The sequence below is a fragment of the Microcaecilia unicolor genome, chromosome 2 (genome assembly GCF_901765095.1).
Source record: "Microcaecilia unicolor chromosome 2, aMicUni1.1, whole genome shotgun sequence".
In the NCBI taxonomy this organism is placed as follows: domain Eukaryota; kingdom Metazoa; phylum Chordata; class Amphibia; order Gymnophiona; family Siphonopidae; genus Microcaecilia; species Microcaecilia unicolor.
The window spans coordinates 188,165,014-188,192,412 of NC_044032.1; the positions used below are offsets into that span (position 1 = coordinate 188,165,014).

Below are 27,399 nucleotides of genomic sequence, written 5' to 3' on the forward strand. Positions count from 1 at the left end.
TTTAGAAACCCCAACAGAGGACTTATGACTCCGGCAACTTTGTTAATTACTTTAGCCTTATCCATGGATAAAATACTTATTATGAAAAAATTCTTCAAAAATAGAGTAAAAGAATTCCTGGGACTCAAAGTCCGTATATTTCCTGACGTATCTAAGGATACCCAAAAAAAACGAAGACAGTTTCTTTTGTTAAAACCAGGGGTGCTCCAGATGGGAGCCACATTTCTTTTACGTTATCCTTGTAAATGTGTAATTTGTTACCAGTCAGTTAAATATGTTTTCTTGGAGTCTGTACAACTTTCTGATTTTATAACAGCCAGAAGATCTTTGAGGTGAAATAGCTCTGAATTGATAGTAGATACAGATGTGTAGACTGGTTTAATTTCCTTCAACTTATTTAATTGTTAAATTCTCCTAATTGTTAATCTTGGATCAGAATTGTAGACTTAAGTGTACTTAGTCAAATAATATTGATGTTATATTTTCTTCATTAAATGTATTGACGAATGTACCTTTTCTTTTTCAAATATGCTTGTTTAATATTTGAAATTAATAAATATATATTAAAATAAAAAGAAACCATCAAAAATCTAGGAAAGCTGGAGAGCATTATATATTCAGAAACTATAATAAATCAATTTGCTCTTATATTGGCTCCCACTCAGACCATATAGAAGTTCCAAGAAATTCTTTAACAAAAGGAACTATGAAACCATGTCACATTTATACAGCATTTTACCTAGCTGAATACAAATTCAAGCTAGCTACAGCAGATGATACATTTATTACATTAATTAATGAACTTTCACACAAGTACGCTTTCGAGATAATTAAGATCCCTTTCTTAATAATAGCGCTAAAATTTTACATAGCTGTTTCTTATTATTTGCTGTTTTGTTTTTCTTAAAATTAATAAAAAATACTTAAACTAAAAACTAATTTTTGTATTTTTGAACAAGCAGAAACTGAGCACAACCTCAATTAAACTGAGCCAAACGCTGACTCAGTTAACGCGAGAGATCAGATAACGTCACAAAGCTAGAAGCGGGAAAGTCAGGCGCAGGCGCACTTTCTGGCTACAGAAGCAAAAGTAGGAGCCATGGTTACCGTAGCAACTAACACCGACCTGCAGGGGTAAGCATCTAAGTTCCTTGGTAAGGAGCCTTTAGTGAAATATCGCACGTGAACTGAGACTTTATACAACATGTAGCTGCTTCAGTGCGAGGTGTTTGGGTTGCCTGGACAGCTGGGTCCCGCGTATGAAGGTGTGGAGGAGCCAGGGCTCCAGAAAGAGTGCGCGTGCACGCGGATGTAGACGTACTGCACGCGCCTCTCAGTGCAAGCATATTGTTGACTGGATTGTACGAGGTTGAAGCTGGATATCGCAATCACCAGCCGTAGGCGAACCTTCAGCGTTGCTGCCCCAGACCCTATTTATTCAGTATTGTTTTTCCAGTGGTAGTTCAAGATGGGGTACCTTTAGTTATAGTAGGTATTTTCCTGTCCCTGCCCAGAGTACTTACAATCAAAGGGGCCCTTTTACAAACATGCAGTAGACTCTATGCACGTGCGATGCACGCCAAAACAAGACTACAATCAGGCTAGCGTGCCCCCCCCCCCCCCCCCCCATGGCGGTAATTTCGAATTTGGCATGCACCCATATTGCTGGGACAAATATTTTTTTTATTTCCTACCATGCACAGCGTTTCCAGCATTAATCGGCAGTTAGCGCATGCTGACCGGTCATCACACATGTACCACGTGAGCCCTTTACCGCTAGATCAATGCGTGGCATTAAGGGCACAGGCCATAAATAGGTTTCAATTTTACTGCAGGCCCTTTTCCTGGGCCATTGAAAAAAAGCCCTTTTTCCTGGTCATGGTAAAAACTGGCCCAGCGCTCATGCTACCGCAGGCCACTTTTTGCTGCAGCTTAGTAAAAGGACTGGTGAGTTTGTTTCTCAAGCAATGGAGGGTTGAGCGACTTACCCAAGGGGACGGTGACCATCAGTGGACTGGAACCCTGATCTCTACTCCTCTTCTCAGCCTCCCAGATGTTCAATATCTCCCCTCCATCCCCAAACCCCCCAACCCTAGGAGTCCAGCATTTACCCTTCATTTTTTGCTCCCTCAGCCTCCCAGGTGTCCAGCATCCCCTCTTAATTTTTCTCACATGTGTCCAGCATCTCCTCTTCCTGTTCCCCTTCCCTATCAAGTATACCAGCAGCTACCCTCCCTTTCTCATCCCTTTCCTCAGCACCCCAGGGGACCATTATCTCACCCCTTCCCCCTCACTCGCTGCCTTCAGGCATCCAGCATCTACTCTCCTTTTCCTCAGCACTCCGGAGGACCACTTCACCCCAGGTGTCCAGCATCTCCGCTCCCCTTCCCTCAGCATCCCAGGGGTCCCTTATGTCCCCTATCCCAGAGGGACAGCAGCCTCCATTTTCCAGTCCTCTGGGACCACTCCACTACTACTACTACTACTACTATTAAACATTTCTATAGCGCTACTAGACTTACGCAGCGCTGTACAAATTAACATGAAAAGACAGTCCCTGCTCAACAGAGCTTACAATCTAAATTGGACAGACGAACAGACAGCTAGGGGTGGGGAAATTGCAGTGGTAGGGGTGATAAGTGAAGGTGTTGAGTAAGAGAGTTATGGTTAGGAGTCGAAAGCAGTAGCAAAGAGGTGGGCTTTAAGCCTAGACTTGAAGACAGCCAGAGACTGAGCCTGACGTACTGGCTCAGGGAGTCTATTCCAGGCATAGGTAGCAGCGAGATAGACTCTAAAGAAGCATTGAAGAGTTCTGACAGCCGAGCCGCCAGAACATTTTCGAGTTTCTTGAGCACCCTCGGATGTATCTCATCAGGCCCCATCGCTTTGTCTACGTTTAGTTTAGCTAGCTCCTCACGAACACAGTTTTCTGAGAATTGGGCCCGGTTTACCATGCTAATGTGGGTGGATGGATGTATGGTAGACCAGGACCGATTCTCAGAAGACTGTGTTCGTGAGGAGCTAGCTAAACTAAAGGTAGACAAAGCGATAGGGCCTGATGGGATATATTCAGGGGTGGTTAAGGAACTCAGAGATGTTCTGGCGGCTCCACTGTCAGACCACTTCATTGCTTCCTTAGAGTCAGGAGTGGTCCCGGAGGACTTGAGAAGGGCGGATGTTGTTCCTGGTCACAAGAGCGGAAGCATGGAGGAGGTTGGGAATTACAGAACTGTCAGTCTGACCTCAGTGGTGAGTAAACTAATGGAAACACTTCTAAAGCAGAGGATCATGAGGGTTCTCGTATCGAATGGCCTGCAGGACCTGTTGCAGCATGGCTTCACTAGAGGCAGGTCATGTCAGACGAATCTGATTGGTTTCTTTGACTGGGTGACCGAACAGTTGGATGTGGGAGGGGCACTAGATGTGGTGTACTTGGATTTTAGCAAAGACTTTGACACAGTTTCGCACAGGCGACTGATTAATAAATTGAATGCCCTCAGTATGGGACCTTAAGTGACTGACTGGGTTAAAAACTGGTTAAATGAGAGGAGACAGAGGGTTGTGGTAAATGGAGCTTGCTCAGAGGAAAGGGATGTTATCAGTAGTGTACTGCAGGGATCAGTCCTAGGGCCGGCTGTTTTTAACATCTTTGTGAGTGATATTGCAGAAGGGCTGTCTGGTAAGGGTTGTCTCTTTGCGGATGATACCAAACTCTGTAATAGGGTGGATGGCATGAAGAAGGCTGTAGTGAATCTTGAAGAATGGTCTGAAAATTGGCAATTAAGATTTAATGCTAAGAAATGCAGGGTCATGCACTTGGGTTACTAGAATCCAAGGGCACAATACAATATAGGGGGTGAAGTGCTTCTGTGTATGAAAGAAGAGCAGGACTTGGGGGTGAGTACTGCGTGCAATTCTGGACACCGCACTTACGGAAAGATATAAACAGGATGGAGTTGGTCCAGTGGGTGGCTACCAAATTGGTAAGCAGTGTCTGTCATAAATCATATAGTGATAGGCTCATGAACCTCAACATGTATACACTGGAAGAGAGGTGGGAGAGAGGAGACATGATAGAGACTTTTAAATACCTCAGTGGCGTTAATGTACAGGAGGTGAGCCATTTTTAAATGAAGGAAAACTGTGGAATAAGAGGGCATAGGATGAAGTTAAGAGGAAATAGGCTTAGGAAGAATCTAAGAAAATACTCTCACGGAAAGGGTGGTGTATGCGTGGAATAGCCTCCCATTGGAAGTTGTAGAGACGAAGACTGTGTCAGAATTTAAGAAGGCGTAGGACAGGCACATGGGATCCCTTAGGAACAGGAGGAGTTAGTGATTACTGAGGAAGGGCAGACTGGATGGGCTATTTGGCCCTTATCTGCCGTCATGCTTCTACGTTTCTATCCCCATTTGTCTAGTCCTTCCTCTGCCCTCCAGGTATTGAGAATTTCCCTTCTTTTGCCTATACCCCCTGCCTCCCTTTTCCATCATCTCCCTTTCTCGAGCTCCTAGGTGTCCAGCATGTCCCCTTCCCCTCCTTACACCCCCTACTTCCTAGGTGTCCAGCATCTCCTCTTCCCTAACCTCCCCCCCAGATGATGAGCATCTCTCTTCCCTACACCCTCATGCTCCCGTGTCCTGCATCTTATCTCCCATACCACTCCCCCATTGTCCATCATGTCCCCTCCCCTTCCCTACACTCCTGTGCTCCTTAGGCTTCCAGCATCTTTTCTTTTCTTCTCTTCCCTCTCCCCCCCCCCCCCCCCAGATGTCCAGCAACTCCCCTCCCCTTCCTTCAGCACTCCATGGGTCCATCATCTCCCCTATGTCCCCTGTATCTAGTAACTCCCCTTTCCTTCTGCACTCTAGGTTCCAACATCTCTCCAACCCAGTCCCTAGGATCTCCACCTCCATTCCCCCAGGCTGCAGGTGTCAGCATCTGCCCTCACCTTTCTTTCCTGCCTTTGATCCCCAAGTGTCCATCATCTCCCCTCTCCTTCTTCCTTCTGCCTCCTAAATATCCAGTATCTCCCTTCCCCTTCTCAACCCTCACAGATATCCAGCATCTCTCTTTCTCTCTCCCCCCCCACCAACAAATCTGTGTACAGTATGTCTTCTCATAACTGACCCCACCATGTTCAGCATCTCTCCCATCTTCTCTTTACCTTTTCCAGGCCTGCTTCCCTTCTTTGCTGCAGTTGCAACCCCCCTCCCCTCCATATTGCCACTTAGTGATTGGTCCATCCCTCGATTAGAGGCGCTACCTCTGGCTCCAAAATTATCCAAGAGATTTGATGTGGTCCTGAGTTTACTCTGATCCCACTGCATGGTCAAATGTGTAGTTCTGCTTTCCTTGTTGCGGTTCCTTAAAACAAAAAATGCAAAAAAAGCAATGCGGTAAAATTTACAAATTAAAAAAAAAAGCAATGATGGTAATCTCACAACTGAATCAAACCTGTCAAGAAAGTGTGGGAGCAATTGGAAACCTGAAGAGCCCTTCATATGTACAGCTGCAGCAATATATTAGAAACGTTCAGTAGTAATAATGTGTACCCGGTGTCACTTTCATGCTGTCATTTGTTTCTGCACAGATATGTACACACCCATGTGCCGATCTGGTCACAGCGTCATCCAATGATCCCCAAACGGTATGTCATGCCATGGAAGCAAGACATGGAGAACAGGAAACTCCTCTTTAAGGTAGCAACCAGCTCCAAGTCCCAGAGAAGCTTACCTTACATGATTCTATTTTTCTTTATTTCACCTGCACAAATACTAAGAAGTGCATTTTCTTTCCACAGATTGCGGACCATACTCAGCTACATAAAGGTCCAGAAGAAGAGAGTTTATATTTGGAAAACAAAGAAAGGTTGTGCCATGTGGAGGACAGAGAGAGTGTCATGAAGAAGAGATCAAAACATCACATCTCAGTGATGGATATACCATTCCATTCTCATTTTTCAAGGCATCGAAGTTCTTTGGTCAGCTGGAAATGCAGGCTGGAAAGACCTACTAGTCAACTTCCATAGGTACCAAGTGGCAAAACGTGGGATGAATCATCTCCTTTTAGGATAGGAAATAGAAAAAAAAAGTTGCAGTACATATCAGTACTTTTATTTATTTTTTAATGTTATTACGAATTGTATTTTTTAAACTGTCAAATATTATTGCTAGGTCATATGCATGAACTACAAAATTAAAATCCTCTTGCAGGAAAACAGAGGCCCTTAATTCTACTCAGCAGCCAGAAGGCACATTCTGCAGGAAAGCATGTGTAATTCTGAAAAAAGAAGAAAATGTAACTTCTGCACCAGTGATCTGTTTGCCGTTCCCGTCTAAATATATGTGTATTGTCACCTAATTGTGAAAAATCACCGCGTATTAAAGGATAATGGGGTAAATTTTGCACAAATCGTCTGAAGTTAGACACTAGGATGCTGTGCACCAAGCACAAATTCAAGATCAGCAATTATGCATATAATTACCATTATAGAATACTAGCATAAGATGGCCTTTATGCACCGTTTAAGTGTGGCTGGTGTAAATGTCTGCGACTAAATGTTGCAGTTCCTTGGTTAAACAACATGATCTTAGAAGCCTAATGCATAAATGTATGGCATGCTTTTGACCCACCAATGCCCATCCCATGTGCATGCCTCCTTGCAGTTATGCACTATAGATTTTGAGCACTATGTTTATAGAATAGCAACTAAGTTTAGCTACGTGTGTAACTGCAAATTATTGCCATTACCATTAGCACCAATTAACTCCAATTATCACGATTATCAATTAGCGTATAATTTACCATTTACTTATTTATTTATTTGTAGCATTTGTATCCCACATTTTCCCACCTATTTGCAGGCTCAATGTGGCTTACATTATTCTGCAATGGCGATCACCAATTTTATTCTATGTGTAAATAGATGTTGCTACAGTTTCCTTCAATAGAATGTTTGTACGTTTGGGAAGCTTACCAGGTGCCCTTGGCCTGGATTGGCTGCTGTCGTGAACAGGATGCTGGGCTCGATGGACCCTTGGTCTTTTCCCAGTGTGGCATTACTTATGTACTTCTGTAAATCAGACAGCTTAGATATAAATCTATATTCAGTTCTTCTTTATATATTATCAGGCGTTATGTATTTGATTGTCAGTATTCTATAACCTACACATGCAATTTCTTAGTGTCTGCTGCAGACCATTCCCTACAAGTGGGTATATGCCCTCCTATCAGCAGGTGAGGAGACTGAGAACTAAGTGACTGTACTTGGTGCTGTGCAGACCAGGGCCCTCATTATTTCTCAGTCTCCTCAGCAGATGGTAGGTAGGTGCTGTGGGCTCTGAATTCCAATATTATATAAAAAATAAAAAGACCCAGATTTTTAGTGAGCGTATTCTTTAGATTTCCATTGATCTCTATTTGAGGAACAACAGATTGCGAGGCTTGTTAAAAAAACAAACAAACAAACCAACCAACCAACCAGCCAACCAACCCACAGAAAGAGATACAGGTAAATGACTGTCTCACTTAGAGTCTGTGCCTTCAGTTGTTTGCTGGCGGGCTGGGTCTCCTGCATCGCTTCTGTGTCTGAACAGCCTTGATGCTGCTCTTTACCTGTGTGCAGTGGGGGGGCCCATTGTGTTCAGGTTGGTCCCCCGAGGGTGCACACTCGTGGTGTGGGTCCATCCCCCCATTGCTCCCCATTGGTTCAGGGTTTTGCCTCGGGCCCCTGTCCCTCAAACTAGAATGGGGTTCCTTCAGGCATCCTTGAGTGGGACCAGAGCTACCAGAGGACCATGTGAAAAACAAAGCAAAACAAAGGAAGAGACCATCAGCATAGCTCTGGCGCAGTTCGTGGCCTCCTGCTGATTCTTCTGTGTCCAGTTTCTCACCAGTAGTATGGCACTAGTGGGGGGTGACTGTTTTTCTCACCTTTTCTGTTATGATGGCCCCAGTTTCTAAACCAGGCTGCTGTGCGGCCTGTCAGGTGCATTTTCATTGTGGCGCCAACAACAGGTCTTTGTAGCGTATGCGAAGTGCCAGGACCTTCAGGGTCTGGTTTGGTGGCAGCACCAGAACGTGTTGTGGTGCAGGAGGTTTGGCAGACCCATTGGATTTGGCAGGCATTTCTGACGCTCTGTCGGCTGGGCACTGTCGGACGGCATATCCTCCTCTGGGTAGCAGGGCAGATGCGGTGGAGCCTCCATCTTTCTCGCCTGATTTCATTTTATGATTCCGTCAAGCATATTGCCTCAAGAGGTGTTTTCCGGCCTCCTCACCCCAGGAGATGTTGGGGTCTCTGGAGGCTTGGGGCCCTCTGGGCTAAACACCCGCGGCAGGTTTTCCTGGAGCAGGAGAGTGTGGAAGACTCCTCCTCCACTTTTAGAGGAGGGGCTCTTGGAAGAGGATGAGTGGGCCTGAGGGGCCTTGGAGGAGATCCCTGAGCTTTCCTTCCCTGAGGACCCCTCTGTGGTTCACCTGTTCCACAGACAGAAGACGCCCTGGTTAACTTCCCAGGTTCTGCAGCATTTGGGCTTGCATGAGGAGCAGCCGGCGGCACCCAGGAAGGGGGATCTTCTCCTTAAGGGTACCTGTCATCCCCCTAAGGTTTTCCCCCTTAATGAGCACCTCAAAGAGTTGGTGGAGGTACAGTTGCTGTAGCCGGATGCTCCTCTGTTCACTGCGAGAGCTATGGCTCACTTGTACCAATTGCCGGCAGAGGAACAGAGCTGTTTTTGCATTCCCAAGGTGGACGCTTTGGTTATGGCAGTGCCTGTGAAAGGGGATGCTGCTCTCAAGGATCCACAGGATCAGCTTCTGAAGGTGCTCCTGAAGAGATCCTTTGAGGTGTTGGCACTGGCTGTGCAGGCCACCATCTGTGGTGGCTATGTGGCCCAAGCTTGTTTTCGGTGGGCAGTCTCCCAGATGCTCCTGGGGAGTCATTGGATGATATTGCTAATTTAGAAATGGGGACAGCCTTTTTGTTGGATGGCCTTTATGATTTAGTTTGAGCTTCGGCTAAGACTTTGGCTCTCTCAGTCGCTGAGCATCGTGTTTTTGTGGCTCTGGAAGTGGTCGGCAGATGTGGTATCCAAGGTACACCTTAGCCAGTTGCCTTTTCAGGGCACGTCCCTCTGTGGAGAGGACCTTGAGAATCTCATGAAGGATGTGGGAAAGTTCAAGGTTCTGCGCTTGCCAGAAAATTGAGCACACTCTTTGTTCCAGGGAGTGGTCGGGCTAAGGATGCCAATTGGTTCCATTTTTTCCATGTTTTTTTTGTGCGACACGTGGGGTAGGTTCTGGTCCTGCTGTCGGTCCTTTCTGGCCTTTCAGGGAGCCTCTGGTTCTAGCTGTCCTGCCCAATGAAGGTTTGAAGGTCCAGCCTCTGGTTCCTCCCAATTGCAGGGGTGTCTGCAGTTTTTCTACCAGAGCTGGTCCACATCACGTCTGACCGATGGGTCTTGGACCTTCTGTAGGTCGGCTACCTTCTGGAGTTTCTCCATGCTTTCCCGGATCAGTTCGTTCTCTTTCCTTGCGAACTCCTCAGAAGGCCGTGGCCATCAGGGCAACCTTGTGCGGGTTGGTGGCCTTAGAACCCATTGTGCCAGTGTTGCCCACAGAGAGAGGGTCAGGCAGAAATTCCATTTACTTTGTGGTGCCCGAGGAGGGTTCCTTTCGTCAGATTTTAGACCTCAAGGGCATCAACAGGACCTTTCAAGTTTCCCCCTTCTACAAGGAGACCCTGAGATCAGTCATAGTCGCGGTTTGCAGAGGGGAGTTTCTCATGGCTGCACATTCCTATTCATCTGATCTATCACAAGTTTCTGCAGTTTGCAGTTCTCAGGAATCATTTTCAATTTCACTCCCTTCCATTCCTTTCGGGTTGGCTATTGTGTCAAGGACCCATTCCAAGGTGATGGTGGTGATGGCGGCATCTCAAGTCCGCAAGAAAGGAGTTCTTGTCCACCCTTACCTGAACGATTAGCTCATCCAGGCCAAGTCCCACAAGGCAAGAGTGCAAGTCACTGCCTGTGTAGTGCAGTTGCTGCAACATCTCAGTTGGGTGGTCAACATGGCCAAGAGTTACCTGCAGCCCTCCCAGTCACTGGAATATATGGGAGTTCGACACAGCCACTTGCAAGGTGTTCCTTCCACCACACTGCAGATTTGGGGCCTGATTGGTTGTGGTCCACTGACTGTGTGGGACTTTTTGCAGGTTCTAGGTTCCATGGCAGCAACAATTGAAGTAGTTCCATGGACAAGGATGCATATGCATCCTCTGCAGCAGTCCTTGCTGTCCCAATGGTCACCGATGTTGGGCAACCTTTAGGCTTGCCTTCCCTTGCAGCAAGCAGTGAGGGACAGTCTGTTCTGGTGGCTGGTTCCAGGCAATTGTTTGGCTGGAGCCCCTGGACTGGACAATAGTAACTATGGATGCCTATGTTGGGGGGGGGGGGGTTCATTGCATGGGTCAGTTGGCCCAGGGTTGCTGGTCAACAGAGGAGTCTCGGTGGTCCATCAATCATCTGGAGACCAGAGCCATTCTGGCCCTGGAGGAGTTTCAGCCTCTTCTATCCAGCAAGGTGGTCAAGATTTTTTCAGACAATGCTACGATGGTGGCGTATGTGAACCATTAGGAAGCATAAGGAGTCAAGCTCTGGCGCTCATGACAGCCGACCTGATGGCCTGGACGGAGCGCTACCTGCTTCAGATCTCCAAGCAACATGTGGCTGGAGTGGCCAATATGCAGGTGGATTTCCTCAATCGGATCCTTCTGGATCCGAGGAGTGGTCCTTGTCAGAAGAGGCCTTGCAGGCCGTGGTGCACCGCTGGGGAGTACCAATCATGGATCTCATGGCCACAGCCAAGAATGCCAGGGCATTTCGATTCATTTGTAAGAATGAACTGATGTTGGAGGGCATCAGTGCCCTCACTCAGCCCTGGCCTCGTCACAGTCTGTTGTGTGTTCCCCCATGACCTTTGATAAGGCGAGTCATTCACAGTGGTCGGGTAGTTTTCATCATCCCACACTGGCTGTTATGGATGTGGTGTAGGGATTATGGATGTGGTATAGGGATCATGCCCTGGTAGGGCAGCCTCTTCAGTTCTCCCCCTTGCTGCCCCTTCTGTGTCAGGATCTGGTCACCATGCCAGATCCAGCTTGATTCTTGCTTACGGCATTGTCTCTTGTGCGGTTGTTGAACTGCGGTAACTTGCCATTGCTTATTTCCACCCTCTTGAGTTCAAGGAAGTGTTCCACTTCTGTGGCCTATGTGCGAGTCTGACGCATTTTTGAGGGTTAGTGCGCAGACCAGGGAGTGTTGCCGTGCTGCTCGTCTATCATGGGTATTTTGCAATTTCTGCAGAACGGTTTTGCCCTCTTGTCTTTGAAGGTTTAGTTGGCAGTCTTAGTGGCCTTCCGGGGGCTGTGCAGGGGCATTCCTTTTCTCTCCATCAGGATGTGGCCTGCTTCCGTCCTCCGGTTCGACCACTGGTTCCGCCCTGGGATCTCACCTTGGGATTGTCTTGCCTTGCTGCATCTGCCCTTTGAGCATCTCAAGTCAGCTACTGTGAAAGATCTTTCCCTCAAGCTGGTGTTTTTGGTCGCCATTACTTTGGCTCAGCATGGCGCATTTCGAAGCTGCATGCCCTTTCGTATCGGGAGCCGTTCCTGCTCTTCAAGGAGTGTGTCTTGCTACAACTGGTGCCTTCCTTCTTGCCTATGGTAGTCTGTCCCTTTCATGTCAACCAGATCATCTTTCTTCCAGTCTTTAGTAGGCGAGAGGCTGGTGAGGATTTCTATTGTCTGGATGTGTGACGAGCGCTTCATTGTTATTTGAACAGGACTGCTTTTTGCGGGCAGAAGAAGGGCGAGATGGCTTCTAAAGCCACCATCGACCGCTTGTTAAGGAGGCAAATTTCCTCCCCCTATTTGGTTAGTGGTCAAAGGGCTCTGCCTGTTCTGCATACACATTCAACAGGAGCGCAATAGACTGTGTGGGTGGAGTACTCTCTGGTGCCGGTGGCGGACATTTGTAGAGCAGCTACCTTGTTGTTCCTCCATGCCTTTGTGAAACACTACCATTTGGATGTCCAGGTCCGTTGGGGGCTGAGGTTCTGCAGCGGGGGTCGGCTGTTTCCCGCCCTCAGTGAGTACTACTCTGGTACTTCCCACTTACATGGAATGGTCTGGAGCAGACTCTATAGATGGAGATATTGGAGCTTTCCTTCTCATTTGCTTTCCTTTAGTGACTCCAGACCATTCTCGTTCCCTCCCTGTGCTATTTATTTGCTGTCCCTTGGCCAGGGTACTGGTGGGAGACTAGCACTGGAAGAATCGTCAGGAGGCAGAAGTAGTAATTGCAAAGCGAAAAACAAACCCCAAAGCAAACACAGTCCAAATAACAATCCAAATGTAACAAACTTTCATTATGCAGCCTACTTGCAGTTGTCAGTGCCATGATATTGACTGGTAAAGTGAGTACTCTTGGTGATCGGATAGGTTTTCAGCAAGTTCTCTATTGTTTCTGGTTGTTCTGCTTCCCCTTGAGGGTTTACAGGGGGATCTGTTGTTCCGTTTCATTCCTATATTTGCTTTGTCAATAGAAAATAGTAAGGAGTTCAGGCCTGCACAGCACCAAGTACAGTCACTTCACTGTTAGTTCTCAGTATCCTCATCTGTTGGTAGGAGGGCTTATACCCACTCATATGGAAAGCTCTGGAGTGACTAAAGGAAACCAAATTAGCAGGTAAGCTCTAATTTCTCTTTTTGCACACTAAATGCAGAAATGTGTACCTAAGATTATAGAATTAGGGGGAATTTTTGGGGACCAATACAGAAACATATTTGTATTCACTTATAGAAAGGAAGGGGCAGATATTAAGCCTACAGCGGTCAGAGTTTTTATAAACACAGTTCAGTGCTGGTGTCTGGATTCCAGCTAAAGCTGAATATTGACATCTGAATTGTCCAGCAGTGTTGTCTGGTTAGTGGCAGTGCCGACCCAAGGCAAGATGCCGCTCCCCACCCCCCCACCCCCGGGCTGAGATGCGTTTACCTGTTTTGTCACGTTCCAAACCCAGCAGTGGCAGCAATTCCTATAAGCTGCCCTGCCACTGGCACCCGCCTCTTCCCGTTACGGCGGCTGCCTGAGCCTCTGATGAAACAGGAAGTTACATCAGAGAGACTGCTACAGTAAAGGAAGAGGCGGGTGGCAGGGCAGCTTATGGGAATCGCTGATGTGTTTGGAACGTGATGAAACAGGTAAACACCGCGAATGTGGTGGCTGCTCCCTGAAGACTGGGGAGATGCCGCCCCTGAAGGGTGCCGCCTGAGGCCCCCGCCTCAGGTGACCTAATGGTCAGGCCCCCCCTGGTTAGTGGCAATATTGATTGCTAACAGAATGAAGTTAAGACAGCCTTTTTGTTGTCCTATCTTTATCCTGTTAATGGTCTGAACATTGCTGCTAGCCAAACAACCTCCAGCTCTGCCCACAGACCAATCTGGATCGACAGGGAGAAGAAGTGGGCATTCTCTAGTTGGCAGTGTCATATCAGTTCAACAAAGAAGAAATTTGTAGAGGGGAGTTTTGCAGTCATGATCAGTACCTGAGTTAAAGGCTAAAGAGAATTTTTTCCTTTAGGAAAAGGGGGGAGTAGAGGAGGCTTTCCCCAGCCATAGCACAGAAACAACACTAAGTCAGGTGACCTGACATCTTGAGGTTGAAGTGGAGGGGTCTGAGTTCCCCTGAGTTCTGCCTTATGTTTAAATCTTTTTATTAAAGAGTATGAAAAATACAACAAAGAACCAATGATATTTTGAAGATACAATATGTGATACAGAATGTTGAATTCTCAATAAACATGCTATATAAAATTACATATCTTGTCTCCTTTGGAAGTCTTTAAGTTTTAATCTATTTATTGACTTATTATATGAAATCTGTATACTTAATGCTCGGCAGGTAGCCTTACTGATACCACAGACAACTTGTAGACCTTCCACATACATCAAATCATTTTCTTCTTTTATCCCTAGACCCCCCCCCTCCCCCCTCCCTCCCTTCCTGGTGGTTTTAATGTTCAACAGATTTTATGGATGATACTGCAAAGAAGACTCTGTTATCCTGGTGCTTATACAGAACTGCAGAATATAGCAACAAACTCTGTTTCAACCATGTGATGCATCTCGTTTCAAACCAAAAAAAAAAAAAAAAAAAAAACCAGACATGACCGCCTATAGTCGGTTCAGAATAAAACTTCTCGCCCTGGGTGCCAGGGACTGGATATAGGGTTCCCAGATCCTCAAGAATGCCTTCTTCCCCTTAGGGGAGGATCCCACCTCTCTCCTCTCCATCATCAGCAATTCATATAATCTATTTCTCCAATGCCAATACTCCGGCGGGTCAGAGTGTACCCAGGCCTGCAAAATCAGTTTCTTACCTACTAAACTGGCTTTCCTGATGAATTGCCTGGCTCCCCCCGTGTGCGAGACAAAAAGCTCATATTGATCCAAAAGGAGACCCTGCGGAGTAAGTGGGACCTTATTCTTTAATACCAACTCTAGAAATCCCACAATTTGCCTCCAATAATTCTGGATTTTGTAACACTCCCAAAGGTAATGGAATAGTGTGCCTTCCCTCTGCCCGCACTTAGTGCATAAAGGATCAATTCCTCCTCCGAATTTAGATAGTTGCTGCTTTGACATGTATGCTCTATATAGGATCCTATATTGACATTCCCTCATGGTCGCATTTCTCGATAGAGTAGGTATCCTAGCAGATAGTTTCTGAAAGTCTAACTTCAGGTTTGGACGCTTTAGGTCATGGGCCCATTTCCCTAATATATAACCTGTATCTCTACCTCTGCTCGTCTCTCCCAATGCTTTTTGTAATCCAGAGACCGATAAACGCTCCCCTCGTATAGAACTAAAAAATGCCCTTATTTGGCGCCCATGTCCACTACTCAATTTCCCTTGTTCTAGAGATCTGACATAATGTGCTATCTGATAATACGCAAATTGATGGTTTTGAGTGATACCCACCCCCAAGGCTCCCAGCTCCAATAGTCGTCCCTTAGAATCTAGTACATGTTCTAATCTGGTGATCCCCATCGTTGCCCACCTACTAATTACTTTATTCTCCGTACCCGGTAGAAACTGAGGGTTGCCCTGCAGCGGCAGCAGATCTGTTTCCTCCGCTGCCAGCCCCCAGATCTCGTTTAACTCTCTCCACATTTGTCTCAAGGGTCTTACCAATATGCTATTGCTTACCCATGACGGGAGTTGTCGGCTCGGGCATTGTAACATGAAATATAAGTGGTATGGTTTAAAACATTCCTGCTCCAAACTACGGGGGGTATAGTCTTGCCTATCTAATAACCAATCACCCAGGTGCCTGAGTAGACTTGCCTGATTGTAACGGCGGAGGTTTGGTAGTCCAATGCCTCCCTCTCTCCATGACCCCATCATTAACTTCAAAGGGAGTTTTGGCTTTGATCCTCTCCAAATAAATTTCCTTACGTATTTAAGGATTTGATTTATGTCTTTAGCCCGTAATCTTATTGGGAGTACCTGAAATAAATATAACCATCGTGGAAACTCCACCATACGGAATAGATGCACTCTCCCATGTAGATTAAGTGGCAGGGCTCCCCATCCATCTAGTCGGTCCTTCAAAGCTGCAATCCTATTACCAATATTCATCAGATGTATTTCCGATGTTTTTTTAGGAATCTATACTCCCAGGTATTTGAGTGACTCTGATGCCCATCGTAGTGGGAACTCTGTTCCCCACAACTGCCTCACATTATTATCTGTGGCCAACGCTAATGATTTTGAGTAATTTATTTTAAAACCGGCGAAGTCCCCATATTCCCTAAAGAGTTCTAATAGGGCTTCCAGTGATCTTTTTGGTTGCGTTAAATGTACCAACAGGTCGTCCGCGAAAGCAGATATCTTAAACCCCTCAGATCCCCATTTTACCCCCTCTATTTCTGGATGGTCCATAATTTCCCTGATCAATGGGTCTAGGACTAAGACAAATAGCAGGGGCGAGAGAGGACACCCCTGTCTCGTGCCCCTCCCAATCGGAAACAAAGGCGACTGTTCCCCATTGATCCATAAATATGCCTGTGGGTTTACATATAGGGCTCCTATCGCATCCTGGAAAGCCCCTTCGATGCCCATCTTTGTCAACACCGCAAATAGGAAGCCCCACACCACTTTATCAAAGGCCTTCTCTGCATCAAAACTGACCACCAGAGAAGGCCGTTTCTGTCTTTCCACTGTCTCCAAGGATGCCAACAGGGCACTCACATTTTTTGCCACTGTTCTCCCTCGCACAAACCCAGCTTGGGGGGGTGCTATTAGTCCAGGCAAGAGTTTTGCCAGTCTATTTGCCAGTATCTTTGCATATAATTTAAGATCACTATTTAATAGGGAGATTGGTCTATATGCACTGACGTCAGTGTCTTCCTTCCCAGGCTTTCGTAATAAAATTATTTTTGCTATATTAAGGGAGTCTGGCATTGTCCCAGTTGAGATCATGTGGTTATATAAATCTAACAGAGGGGGTGTGACCTGCTCCTGCAGGATCTTATAAAATGCTACACTAAACCCATCCGGCCCTGGCGCTTTGTGCAAATCACTTTGTTGTAAGGCCAGCATCAATTCCCCTTCCTCAATAGGTTTGTTCAGAGTCTCCCTCTGCTCCTCAGTGATCTTGGGCAAATTTTGGTTTATTAAATATAGGTTACTGTCTTCTACAATATCCGTGGGTTTTGCGTATAGAGCCCTAAAATAATCCCTAAATCTCCCTATAATACCTCCAGTTTCCTTTATGAGATTCCCTCCTCCATCTTTCACTTGTAGGATCCTTGAGGGCCCTTTCTTCCCTTGTACTAACCTGCCCATTAGTGCACCTGCTTTATTTCCATATTGGAATAATTGGTGTTTATAGTACATTTGCGTTTTGTGTGCTCTTTGATGAAGAAGCTCATTTAGGTTTTTCTGGGTTATGAGCAGCTCCTTCTTGTTCTCGTCCGTTACTTCCTCCCCTAATCTCTTCCTTCTCACCCGAACCTCCCTTTCCAGACGGAGGATCTCTTTGTCCCTCATTCTCCTAACTCTAGCTCTATAAGCTATTACCTCCCCCCTCATTACAACTTTGGCTGTTTCCCAGTATAGCGCCACCTCCTGTCTGTGACCTCCGTTAAATTGTTGGAAATCCTGCCATTTTTCACTGATAAAAGGCTTAAAATTTGGATCTCTATACAGTTCAAATGGGAATCTCCATCCTCCCCTCCCAAGCCCCCCTCCCGTAACCTGTAATTCAAACCATACCATCGCGTGGTCCGATATCTCGCATGGGCCTATCTCTGCTTTTGGCACTTGGGAAAACAGTGCTGGGGATATGAGAAAGTAATCTATACGGGACTGGGTCAAGTGCGCTCTGGAGGTATGTGTGTAGTCCCTCTGCGAAGGGTGCAATATTCTCCACACATCTATCAGGTTGAGGGCTGAGCAAAGGAAAGGCACACCCCTTGATTGAAATCTATGCTGCAGACCCGGTTTACTACATCTATCCAGCTCCGGATCTATCACCATATTAAAGTCCCCTCCGAGTATTACATTGCCCCCCTGGTATGGGCCCAACAGTTCCAATAATTTGTTATAAAATTTCTTGTCATATACATTGGGTGCATATATGTTGCACAAAATATATGAAGTTGTGCCTATTTCCACTTCCATTATCACTATTCGGCCTTCCTCATCTCGTTTTATTAGTTTAGTTCGCATTTGCAGGCCCTTCCGTATTAGTATCAGCACTCCTCCTTTTTTCCCTTGTGCTGGTGAGCCTACTGCCTGTTCTACCCAACCCTTCTGGAATTTGTTATGCTCTTTATTTGAGAGATGGGTCTCCTGGAGGAATGCTATGTCCGCTCTGTGTCTCTGCAGAGCCTGCAGTACTTTAGTACGTTTCACCGGAGAGGAGATCCCCCCCACATTCCAGGATATTAACCTAATTGGGGTCATCCTCTTGTTTTACAACCATTACAGCATCTGATAACTTTCCCATTCTGAAGAGCGCCCCCCAGCCCCTGGGCACCCTCCTGTCTTTGATCTGCAGTTGCGATCCGTATGCGGCTGTCCAAACCAACAAGGTAAATAATATATATATATAAAAAAAAAAAAAAACCCTTGCTCTCCTTACTCCTTTCCATGGTTCCCCTTTCCCCTTCCCCATCTTCCCCCTATCCCTCCCTTCCACCACCTCTGTACTCCTTCCTTTCCTGACCTGTTGTTCTCGCTAGAGAACGAGTCACGCCCCCCCCCCCTTTCCCCCCTAGCGCTGACTTCCAGATTTGATATTTTACCCTTTGTTAATTATAAGTTTCTAACTTTTATACAGTCCTGCTTCCTGTTATACATAGTATTGGCCTTAAATTTACATCTTTTCTATGTGAGCTTAGGCACGGCCTTTGATACAGGGAACTTTGATACAGGTCCCTATAGGGGCCTAGATAATCCCTGCGGTGATATGCATTCTACCTTTCTATATAGTCCTTACAGTTCTGTCAGCATTATAGGTATTTAGTGTCTGGGCTTACTCCAACCAAGCCTTTATCACCTCCTTTTCACTGATCTCCTGGGCTGCTGTTCCGTGCGGCCTCGCTTCCTTCCTCCGGTCTCAGCTCCATTTTGTTAGCAAAGTGTAAGGCCTCCACATGTGAACTGAAGAGGTGTTGTTTGCCCTTGTACTGAATTCTTAGTTTGGCAGGAAACATTAGCGCGAAGTTCGCTCTTTTTTCATACAGGTTCTTGCATACTTCTACAAATTGCCTGCGCTGGGCTGCTACTGCAGTTGAAAAGTCTTGAAAACAGAGGACAGTGCGTGCCTCATACTGCACCTTGCCTCTCCCTCTCCATGCTCGTAATATTTCTTGCTTGTGGGTGTAATTGAGGATTTTACAGATTATCACACGAGGTCTTTCTGAGTCCTGTCCCGCACGGCCCAACCGATGTGCTCGCTCAATTTTTAACTCCTTCTCCAACCCAGGTAAATTCAGTACCTTAGGCAGCCATATTTCAAGAAAGTCCCGCAGCTCTACTTCACGTATTGACTCCGGGAGCCCCACCAGTCTGAGATTGTTCCGGCGTGATCTATTTTCTAGATCTTCTATTTTAGCTTCCAGTTTGTTTAGTTGTTCCCTCATTTGTTCTTGCTTATTATCTCTCTGCTGGCACTGATCTTCCACATCCGACAGTCTCTGCTGAATCCCAGTCAAATCTGTGCGTAAGCTTTCTAATTTGCCGTCCATTTGCACTATTTGATCTGAGATTTTCTGTAATTTTTTGTCGACGGATGCCTCTAACAAAGCGGAAACCTCCGCGGCTATCTCTGCTGCCCAGGCGGAACTCACCGCTTCGCTCAACGTGCCAACCTCCGCCATTTTGTTTGCACCCGTGCGGCTCCTTGTGCTGTCTTTCCGGCTGATTTTTGTGGCCATTCTGACCCGAATCGCTGTTCGCTAGCCGTTGTGCACACCAGGGAGGTTTCCCGAGCCTTTCCAGCTCAATTTTGTGGGTTCTCTACAGATGCGTGCAGCGCTAGGGGAAGTTGTTTAACGAGGGGTCTTGGAGCTCTCTTAAGCGGCGACCTTCCCCTCGCCTAGCATCACGTGACTCTCCTGAGTTCTGCCTTAAACCAAAGGGAGGAATTGATCAGGAAGTTTCCCCAAGCTTTTTGCTGAACAGGAGAGGAGAATTTTGTGGACTGGTTACCCGGACAGCAAGAGCTGCTTTCTTACATCACTGGGATATTCAGTAGAAATCAAACAAAATAAAACATGGAAAAGAAAATAAGATGATACCTTTTTTATTGGACATAACTTAATACATTTCTTGATTAGCTTTCGAAGGTTGCCCTTCTTCGTTAAGGGCAACCTTCGAAAGCTAATCAAGAAATGTATTAAGTTATGTACAATAAAAAAGGTATCATCTTATTTTCTTTTCCATGTTTTATTTTGTTTGATTTCTATTGATTACTTCATTTCTTTGAAGGTGTGAATAAACGTGGATAATGGTGAGCCGGTTGATGTAGTATATCTACATTTACAGAAAGCTTTTGACAAAGCTTAAAATTTAAAACGTAAAAGTCATGGGATAGGAGGCTAATGTCCTTCTGTGAATTAGGAAATTGGTTATTGGACAGAAAACAGAGGGTAGGTTTAAATGCCCATTATTCTCGATGGAGGAGGGTGAATAGTGGAGTGCCATAGGGATATGTACTGGGACCTGTGCTATTTAACATATTTATAAATGATATGGAAATCAGAATGATGATTAAGGTGATTAAATTTGCAGATGACACAAAACTATTAAAAGTTGTGAAAATGCATGCATATTGTGAAAAATTGCAGGAAGACCTTAGGAAACTGGAAACCTGGATATCTAAATGGCAGATGAAATTTTGTGGACAAATGCAAAGTGATGCACATTGGGAAGAATAATCCAAATCATAGTTACCTGATGCTGGGGTCCACCTTAGGAGTCAGCACCCAAGAAAAAGATCTAGGTGTCATTGCAGACAAAATGCTGAAATCTACTGCCTAGTGTGTGAGGGCGGCCAAAAAAGCAAACAGGATGCTAGGAATTATTAGGAAAGGGATGCAAAATAAGATCAAGATTATAATGCCTCTGTATTGCTCCATAGTGCAACCTCACTTTGAGTATTGCGTTCAATTCTGGTCGCTGTATATCAAAAAAGATATAGCGGAATTAGAAAAGGTTAAAAAAAGCTGCCTAAATAATAAAGGGGATGGAACTCCTCCCATATGAGGAAAGGCTAAAGAGGTTAGGGCTCTTCAGCTTGGATAAGAGACGGCTGAGGGGGGGGGGGGGATATGATTGAGGTCTATAAAATCCTGAGTGATGTAGAATACGTAAAAGTGAATCAAATTTTCACTTTTTCAAAAAGTACAAAGAGGAGGGGACCCTCAATGAAATTACATGGAAATAATTTTAAAACAAATAGGAGGAAATATTGTTTCACTCAAAGAATAGTTAAATTCTGGAACTCACTGCTGGAGGATGTGGTAACAGTGGTTACCGTATCTGGGTTTAAAAAAACGTTTGGACAAGTTCCTGGAGGAAAGGTTCATAGTGTGACCTAGATAGACCATTGGTCTGACCCAGTATGGTTCTTATATCAAGCGTAATAAACAATAAACAAAGGCCAACTCTGTAACTTCATCAGCTGCAGGTTTCTCCTGTATCATCTGTGGTTTCATTTACAGATCTGGGATGTATGAAAAGGGAGCTGCTAAAAATGTATATGCCATCGTTAGTCAAGCAGAATCTCAAAATAGTGGGGGATAACTGACCCTGTAATCAGTTTCAGGAAAATTAAGGATGGGATAGAAAATAATTTACCCTGCAATTGAATTTTTTTTTCTGTACTCTATAATGTTTGAACTTTCACCTTAATGGTTTTCTGCTTATAAAGCTCTGTAGCTCCCTTCTCCCAGTGAAATGTACAACTGATGGCTCCTATCACAATAGCACAAAGATCTTTGGTACAAAGTTGCTGAAATATTAGGGTGAGTCTTTAGCAGAGTGAGGGTGGAGAAATGACTCACATCTAAAGATGTGATGTTTTATTCCCTCACTATTTGACCTGTGTGGAAATCCAACCGTTATTATTCTTGGAGGCGAGTTCTTCATTCCTAGGGCTCTTCTTTAATCTGAGTTATTATGTGAGGAAATACCAGATCCATCCAGATGCTTGACAGCCTGCTGTAAGAAAAGACAGAGATTATGTTCTTTTTATATTTTGTTTTTTTCAAGTAGTGCTGCAGGTTGTTATGAATACACAGAAACAAGAGGCAATCCATTCTTTACCACATAATCTGTTGTATATAGGACCAAAATAATACCTATGGGGCTCATTTTCAAAAGACAAAAACATCTAAAAAGTGGCATAAAGCAGCATTTGGACATTTTTCTCACCAAACCGTCCAAATCAGTAATTTCAAAACCCATTTTCTAGACATTTTTCTATGCTCTGCAGTGCATCCATATCTCAAGGAACTGAGTTGGGGGGCGTATTAAGGGCAGGATTTGGTAGTTCCTAAGACCTGGAAGCTTTTGTTTTGTTGTCCAGGACTAAAATTAAGATGTTTTGCGCTAGACCTGTTTTAATAATGACAAAGCCACAAAATTATATCCTAAATGACCAGATGATCTGTAGAGGAAGAAAGGAATGACCCCTTCCCATCCCCCAAAGATGTAAAAGAAATAGTACATACCAGCCTCAGATGTTATAGCCAGTCCTATTAGAGCAACAAGCAGGTCCCTGGAGTACCCTAATGGTTGGTATAGTGCACTGTGGAGAAGGTGACCCAGGCCCATAACCCACTCTGACGTTACATTTGTGGTGGAAAGTGTGAGCCCTCCAAAACCCACCAAAAACCTACTATACCTGCATATAGGTGACATCTGCAGCCATAAGGGCTGCTGTAGTGGTGTACAGGTGCGTACAGTAGGTTTTTGGTGGGTTTTGGAGTTCTCACTATACAATATAAGGAGGTAACACTGAGATGTGTACCTGGGAGCTATTAGGTGAAGTCCACTGCAGTGCCCCACTTCTCTGTGGGATATCTGTGTGGCAAGTCTACTAAGAATGCTGGTTCCTCCTACATCCCAATGGCTTGATTTTGTATGTTTTTCACTTGGAAACTTTTTTCCTGAAAATGGACCAAAAAGATAAACGCACAGAACATGAAAACATCTAGCAAGTGGCCATTTTGGAAAAAAAAAGATGTTTTACTGTTTTGAAAATCATTATATTTGCTATTTGGATTCTGGTCATTTTGAGCAAAACATCCAAAGTTGTACTTAATGTCACATCGAAAATGCGCCTCCATGTCTGCTATGACACTTCATAAAAACTGTGAAGCGTATACCTAACAGTTTTAACGTGCCATTACTTCAAAACAATTTATTATTAATATTTTATACTTAGAAAGACAGTTAATAAATCCCAATAAATAAATACATATTTTTATACATATATGTATTACAGCAAAACCCCAACAGGGATTAGGCAGCGAATTCAGGGCAGGATAGGAATACTAACCATTAGACCAGGTAGTAACCTGGAACACTCTGAGGGCATAGAAATCAAAACTTTATCAAATAGCTCTCAAGATCAAGTTCCTAGGTTTCAGAGATTTTGATGAGAAACAGGTAGCTTAGGTATGCCATACTGCCATTCTGATGCACTGCAAATTAATCTAGTTTTCAGAATATCCCTAATGAATATGCATTGTTCTGTAAAATAGTAACTATAACTACTGTTCATTATATCAAAATCTTTAATATACATGAAAGAATCTTCCCACAATCTTAACTATGCACTCCTCTCATACACACTTAAAACCAAAAATCATATTGAATAATACAATCCCTCTATTGGTCAGACCATAAAGAAGATTAAATATCATTTAGCTCAGCACTTGAGTAATATTAGATTACAAAAAAATGGAAGCACCGTTAGTTGCTCATTGGGTGGAGGGTAAACATTTGCTCAGTGAGTTGAAGTTTGTGGTTTTGGTTCAATATAACGCAAATGCAGGCAGTGATATTTTACAAAATATGTTTAATAAAGAGCTAAGGTTAATTATGAGTTGAGAACAGTGGCCCTGTTAGGGCTAAATAAAGAAGTTGAGTGGCTGAGAGTCATCACATGACAATTTCTATCGGTATAGAAGGGGAGAAAGATAATGCGCATGCACAGGCGTTAGAAGGAGTCAGACATCATTTTCTCCCAGCATTGATGGAAGTTCTTTCTGATTATGCAGTTTGCAAAAGAAAGTAAAATTACTCTCAGGTATGTTGAGGGTGTTGAACGATAAAGGATAGGACATTGGGAGGATGTGTATATGTTAATCTGCACTTTGTAGTTGAACCCCTGACGACGCTTTTACAAAACACAGTGACTGTGTCAGGTTTCATGAAGATGAGAGAGACTGCAAAACAAGAATATCAGAGTTGGTGCAGTTTTGTAAGACTTATGAATGTTTCAACATATTTTGAAGGTGATTTGGTTTGCTTGTGGATGATATAGTAATTGCAAGAAAATACGGTCTCATCTGCTGGAGTTTACAAAGGAACGCTGTATGAACATTTTGATTGGACATTCTTGGAGATGCATGCTAAAGAAGGAGGAGCCTTGGATTATTGCAATTATTTTCTATATGTGCAAGCTGTAATTTTGATCTTTATTATAGGGCTTCATAAGTATATGTGTTTATTTATCATGTCAGTTGGCATGTAAAACTCTGGAGATAGAGGGATTGTATTATTCAATATGATTTTTGGTTTTAGGTGTGTATGAGAGGAGTGCATGGTTAAGATTGTGGGAAGATTCTTTCATGTATATTAAAGATTTTGAATAAAAAGGATTATGATATAATAAACAGTAGCTATAGTTACTATTTTACAGTATATTGAGTGTAACTAGGAAAGAAGATTTACTCAGTTGATGTTAGTATAATGAATATGCATGAGATGTATATGCATGAAATGCTTCCATAGTATGCAAATACATTAGAGATATCCTAAAAAAGGGGAGGGAGGCAAGAATTTTTTCAGGTATATTAGTGAAAGGAGGACAGCTAAAACTGGAATTGTGAGACTAAAAGATGCTGTGGACTGCTATGTGGAGAGTGATGAGGAAAAAGCAAACATGCTAAACAAATACAAGATCCCAGAACAGTAAAACAGATTTTATGTGCTTATCCTAGAAATAAGCAGTAGATTTTCCCAAATCCATCTTAATAATGGCTTATGGATTTTTCATTTAGGAAATTAGGCAAACCTTTTTTTTAAACCCTGCTAAACCAACTGCTTTTATCACATTCTCTGGCAAGAAATTCCAGCGTTTAATTACACGTTGAGTGAAGAAATATTTTCTCCCATTTGTTTTAAATTTACTACTTAGTATAGTACAGTCTTGATTTCCTGACCTTCGCTAATCCGATCATCCAGCATATCCAACAGACCTCACTGTGATGTCATCAGATTGCTGTTAAGAAGTGTGTGGCTTCTCTTCCTGTTTTCTAGCATCATGCACTGCAAGAAAGCCATCTTTGAGCCATGTTTGAGCTGAGACCATGCTTCTCTGCAAGGGAACCATGCTTTGCAGCTGATATCTTTATGCACTCCTCATCCGAGTTAAGAAGCGTGTGGTTTCTCTTGTGTTTCTGATTTGAGCCCTTGCTTCTATGCATGAATTTTTGGATCTGGGTCCCTGCTTTTGTAGTGAGGGAACTGTTTTTTTAAATTTGAAACCATGCTTTCATGAATTAATTTTTTTTTTTTAGACCATGGTTCTTTGCAAGGGAGCCATAATTTTTGGATCTGGGACTCCGCTTGTGCAATGAGGGAACCGTTGAAAAGGTTTGAAGTTGAGACCTTGCTTTTATAACATTACAGCATGGCAGTAATTTTTGGACCTGGGAAACTGCTTGGGCAGCGAGGGAATCTTTGAGGAAGTTTTGAGCTGAGAACTTTCTTTTATAGCATAGCAGCAATTTTTGGCCAGTGAAAAGAGGAAAAAAGTTGTTTTGTCTATAGAGCAGAAACTTTTGCAGAAAGGAACTGCTAAAGAAAGTGAACATTAAAGATGTTTTGAGGTGAGACCTTGCTTTCCTGCCAGGGAACCATTTTTGATCTGACCATGATTTTGTAGAAATTTTTGGACCTGCATTATGTGACCCAACAGCCTGCTTTTCCTGCCAGGGATCCATTTTTGATCTGAGGCCATTCTTTTGCAGAAACGGAACCATGATAAGATTCTTGTGCACAATGAGTTTTATGCAGCACCATATGTATACCTACTGTATTCCTGTTTGTTCAATTACATTTACAGCACTTTCTTTATTCTTACTCTCATTCTTAGATCCAGAGGGTTTCCAGTTGCAGTTCTGCTGTCTTGAGATATGGGGCGCTGCTTGGTTCTACTGTCTTGATTTCTGCTTCATATGGTGCTGCTATTGACTGGAGAAGACAACTCAAGTGAGGCCAAACATGCGGTGATCTTGAGAAATGAGGCTCTGCTTGGTTCTGTATTTGTGTATATGCAGTTGATAAATACAGTCTTCCTTGCTCAGTTCTGTATCTGTACAGTACTGTATTTCTGTTCACATTGCCTGCTGTACAATTGCTGTGCTGTGTATACTGCTCTGTATTTGTGCTCAAATTGCCTGCTGTACAATTTTTTTTTTCATTTCTGATTAGTGTTAATAATATTTTAATTAAAGATCCCTATTCCTGTTCTTCATGCATAAAGTACCTGTTCTTCATGCATAAAGTATGTTTTCTATGCATTGTTTGAGGGGTTACCATTGTTTTCTGTAGTATCCAATTTGTCACTTATCTGACAATAGACCGGTCCTATTTACATAGGATAATCAAGTCTTTACTGTAGCTTCATTGCATGACCCCTAGTCCTAATATTTTTGGAAAGAGTAAACAAATGATTCACGTCTACCCATTCCACTCCACTCAGTTTTTTGTAGACCTCTATTATATCTCCCCTCAGCTGCCTCTTTTCCAAACTGAAGCACCCTGGCCACTTTAGCCTTTCCTGATATGGAAGTCTTCCCATCCCCTTTATCATTTTTGTCGCCCTTTTTTGTATCTTTCCTAATTCTGCTATATCTTTTTTGAGATGCGGTGACCAGAATTGCACACAGTATTCAAAGAGCACCATGGAGCATTACAAAGGCATTATAACATTCTTATTTTTATTTTCCATTCCTTTCCTAATTATTCCTAACATTCTATTTGCTTTCTTAGATGCTGCTGCACACTGAGCAGAGGGTCTCAATGTATCATCAATTATGACACCTAGATCCTCTTTCTGGGTGGTGGTAGCTATAGTTTGGGTTCATCTTTCCCAGATGCATCACTTTATACTTGATCACGTTAAACATCATCAGCCATTTGGATGCCCAGTCTTACAGTCTCGTAAGGTTCTCTTGCAATTTTTCATAATCCTCTTGCGATTTAACAACTTTGAATAACTTTTGTCATCAGCAAATGTAATTGCCTCACTAGTTATTCCCATCTCTAGGTCATTTATAAAATGTTAAAAAGCAGCAGTCCCACCCAGCACAAACTTCTGGGGAACCCCACTATCTACTCTTCTCCATGAGAATACTGATCATTTAACCTTACTCTTTTATATCTTTTAATACACAAATAGGACACTACCTCCTATCCTATGACTTTCTAATTTCTTCAGAAATCTTTCATGGGGTACTTTGTCAAATGCCTTTTGAAAATCCAGATACACAATCACATCGACCAGCTCACCTTTATTCACATGT

The 27,399-nt window shown here is 43.9% G+C and overlaps 1 protein-coding gene across 2 annotated transcripts; it reads left to right on the forward strand.

The window, feature by feature from the left end:
* Window positions 1-1,050: 1,050 nt before the first annotated feature.
* TEX43 (testis expressed 43) lies at window positions 1,051-26,322 on the forward strand. Of its 2 annotated transcripts, none has more exons than XM_030193568.1 (4): window positions 1,051-1,134; window positions 5,594-5,702; window positions 5,804-6,031; window positions 25,968-26,322. In XM_030193568.1, the coding sequence occupies exons 1-3, from the start codon at window positions 1,100-1,102 to the stop codon at window positions 6,029-6,031; spliced, it is 372 nt and encodes a 123-aa protein (XP_030049428.1). In that variant the 5' UTR covers window positions 1,051-1,099; the 3' UTR covers window positions 25,968-26,322. The 2 variants fall into 2 exon arrangements, with proteins under 2 accessions (XP_030049428.1, XP_030049429.1); XM_030193569.1 differs by lacking the exon at window positions 25,968-26,322 and adding an exon at window positions 6,216-6,371.
* The last annotated feature ends 1,077 nt before the right edge of the window (window positions 26,323-27,399 follow it).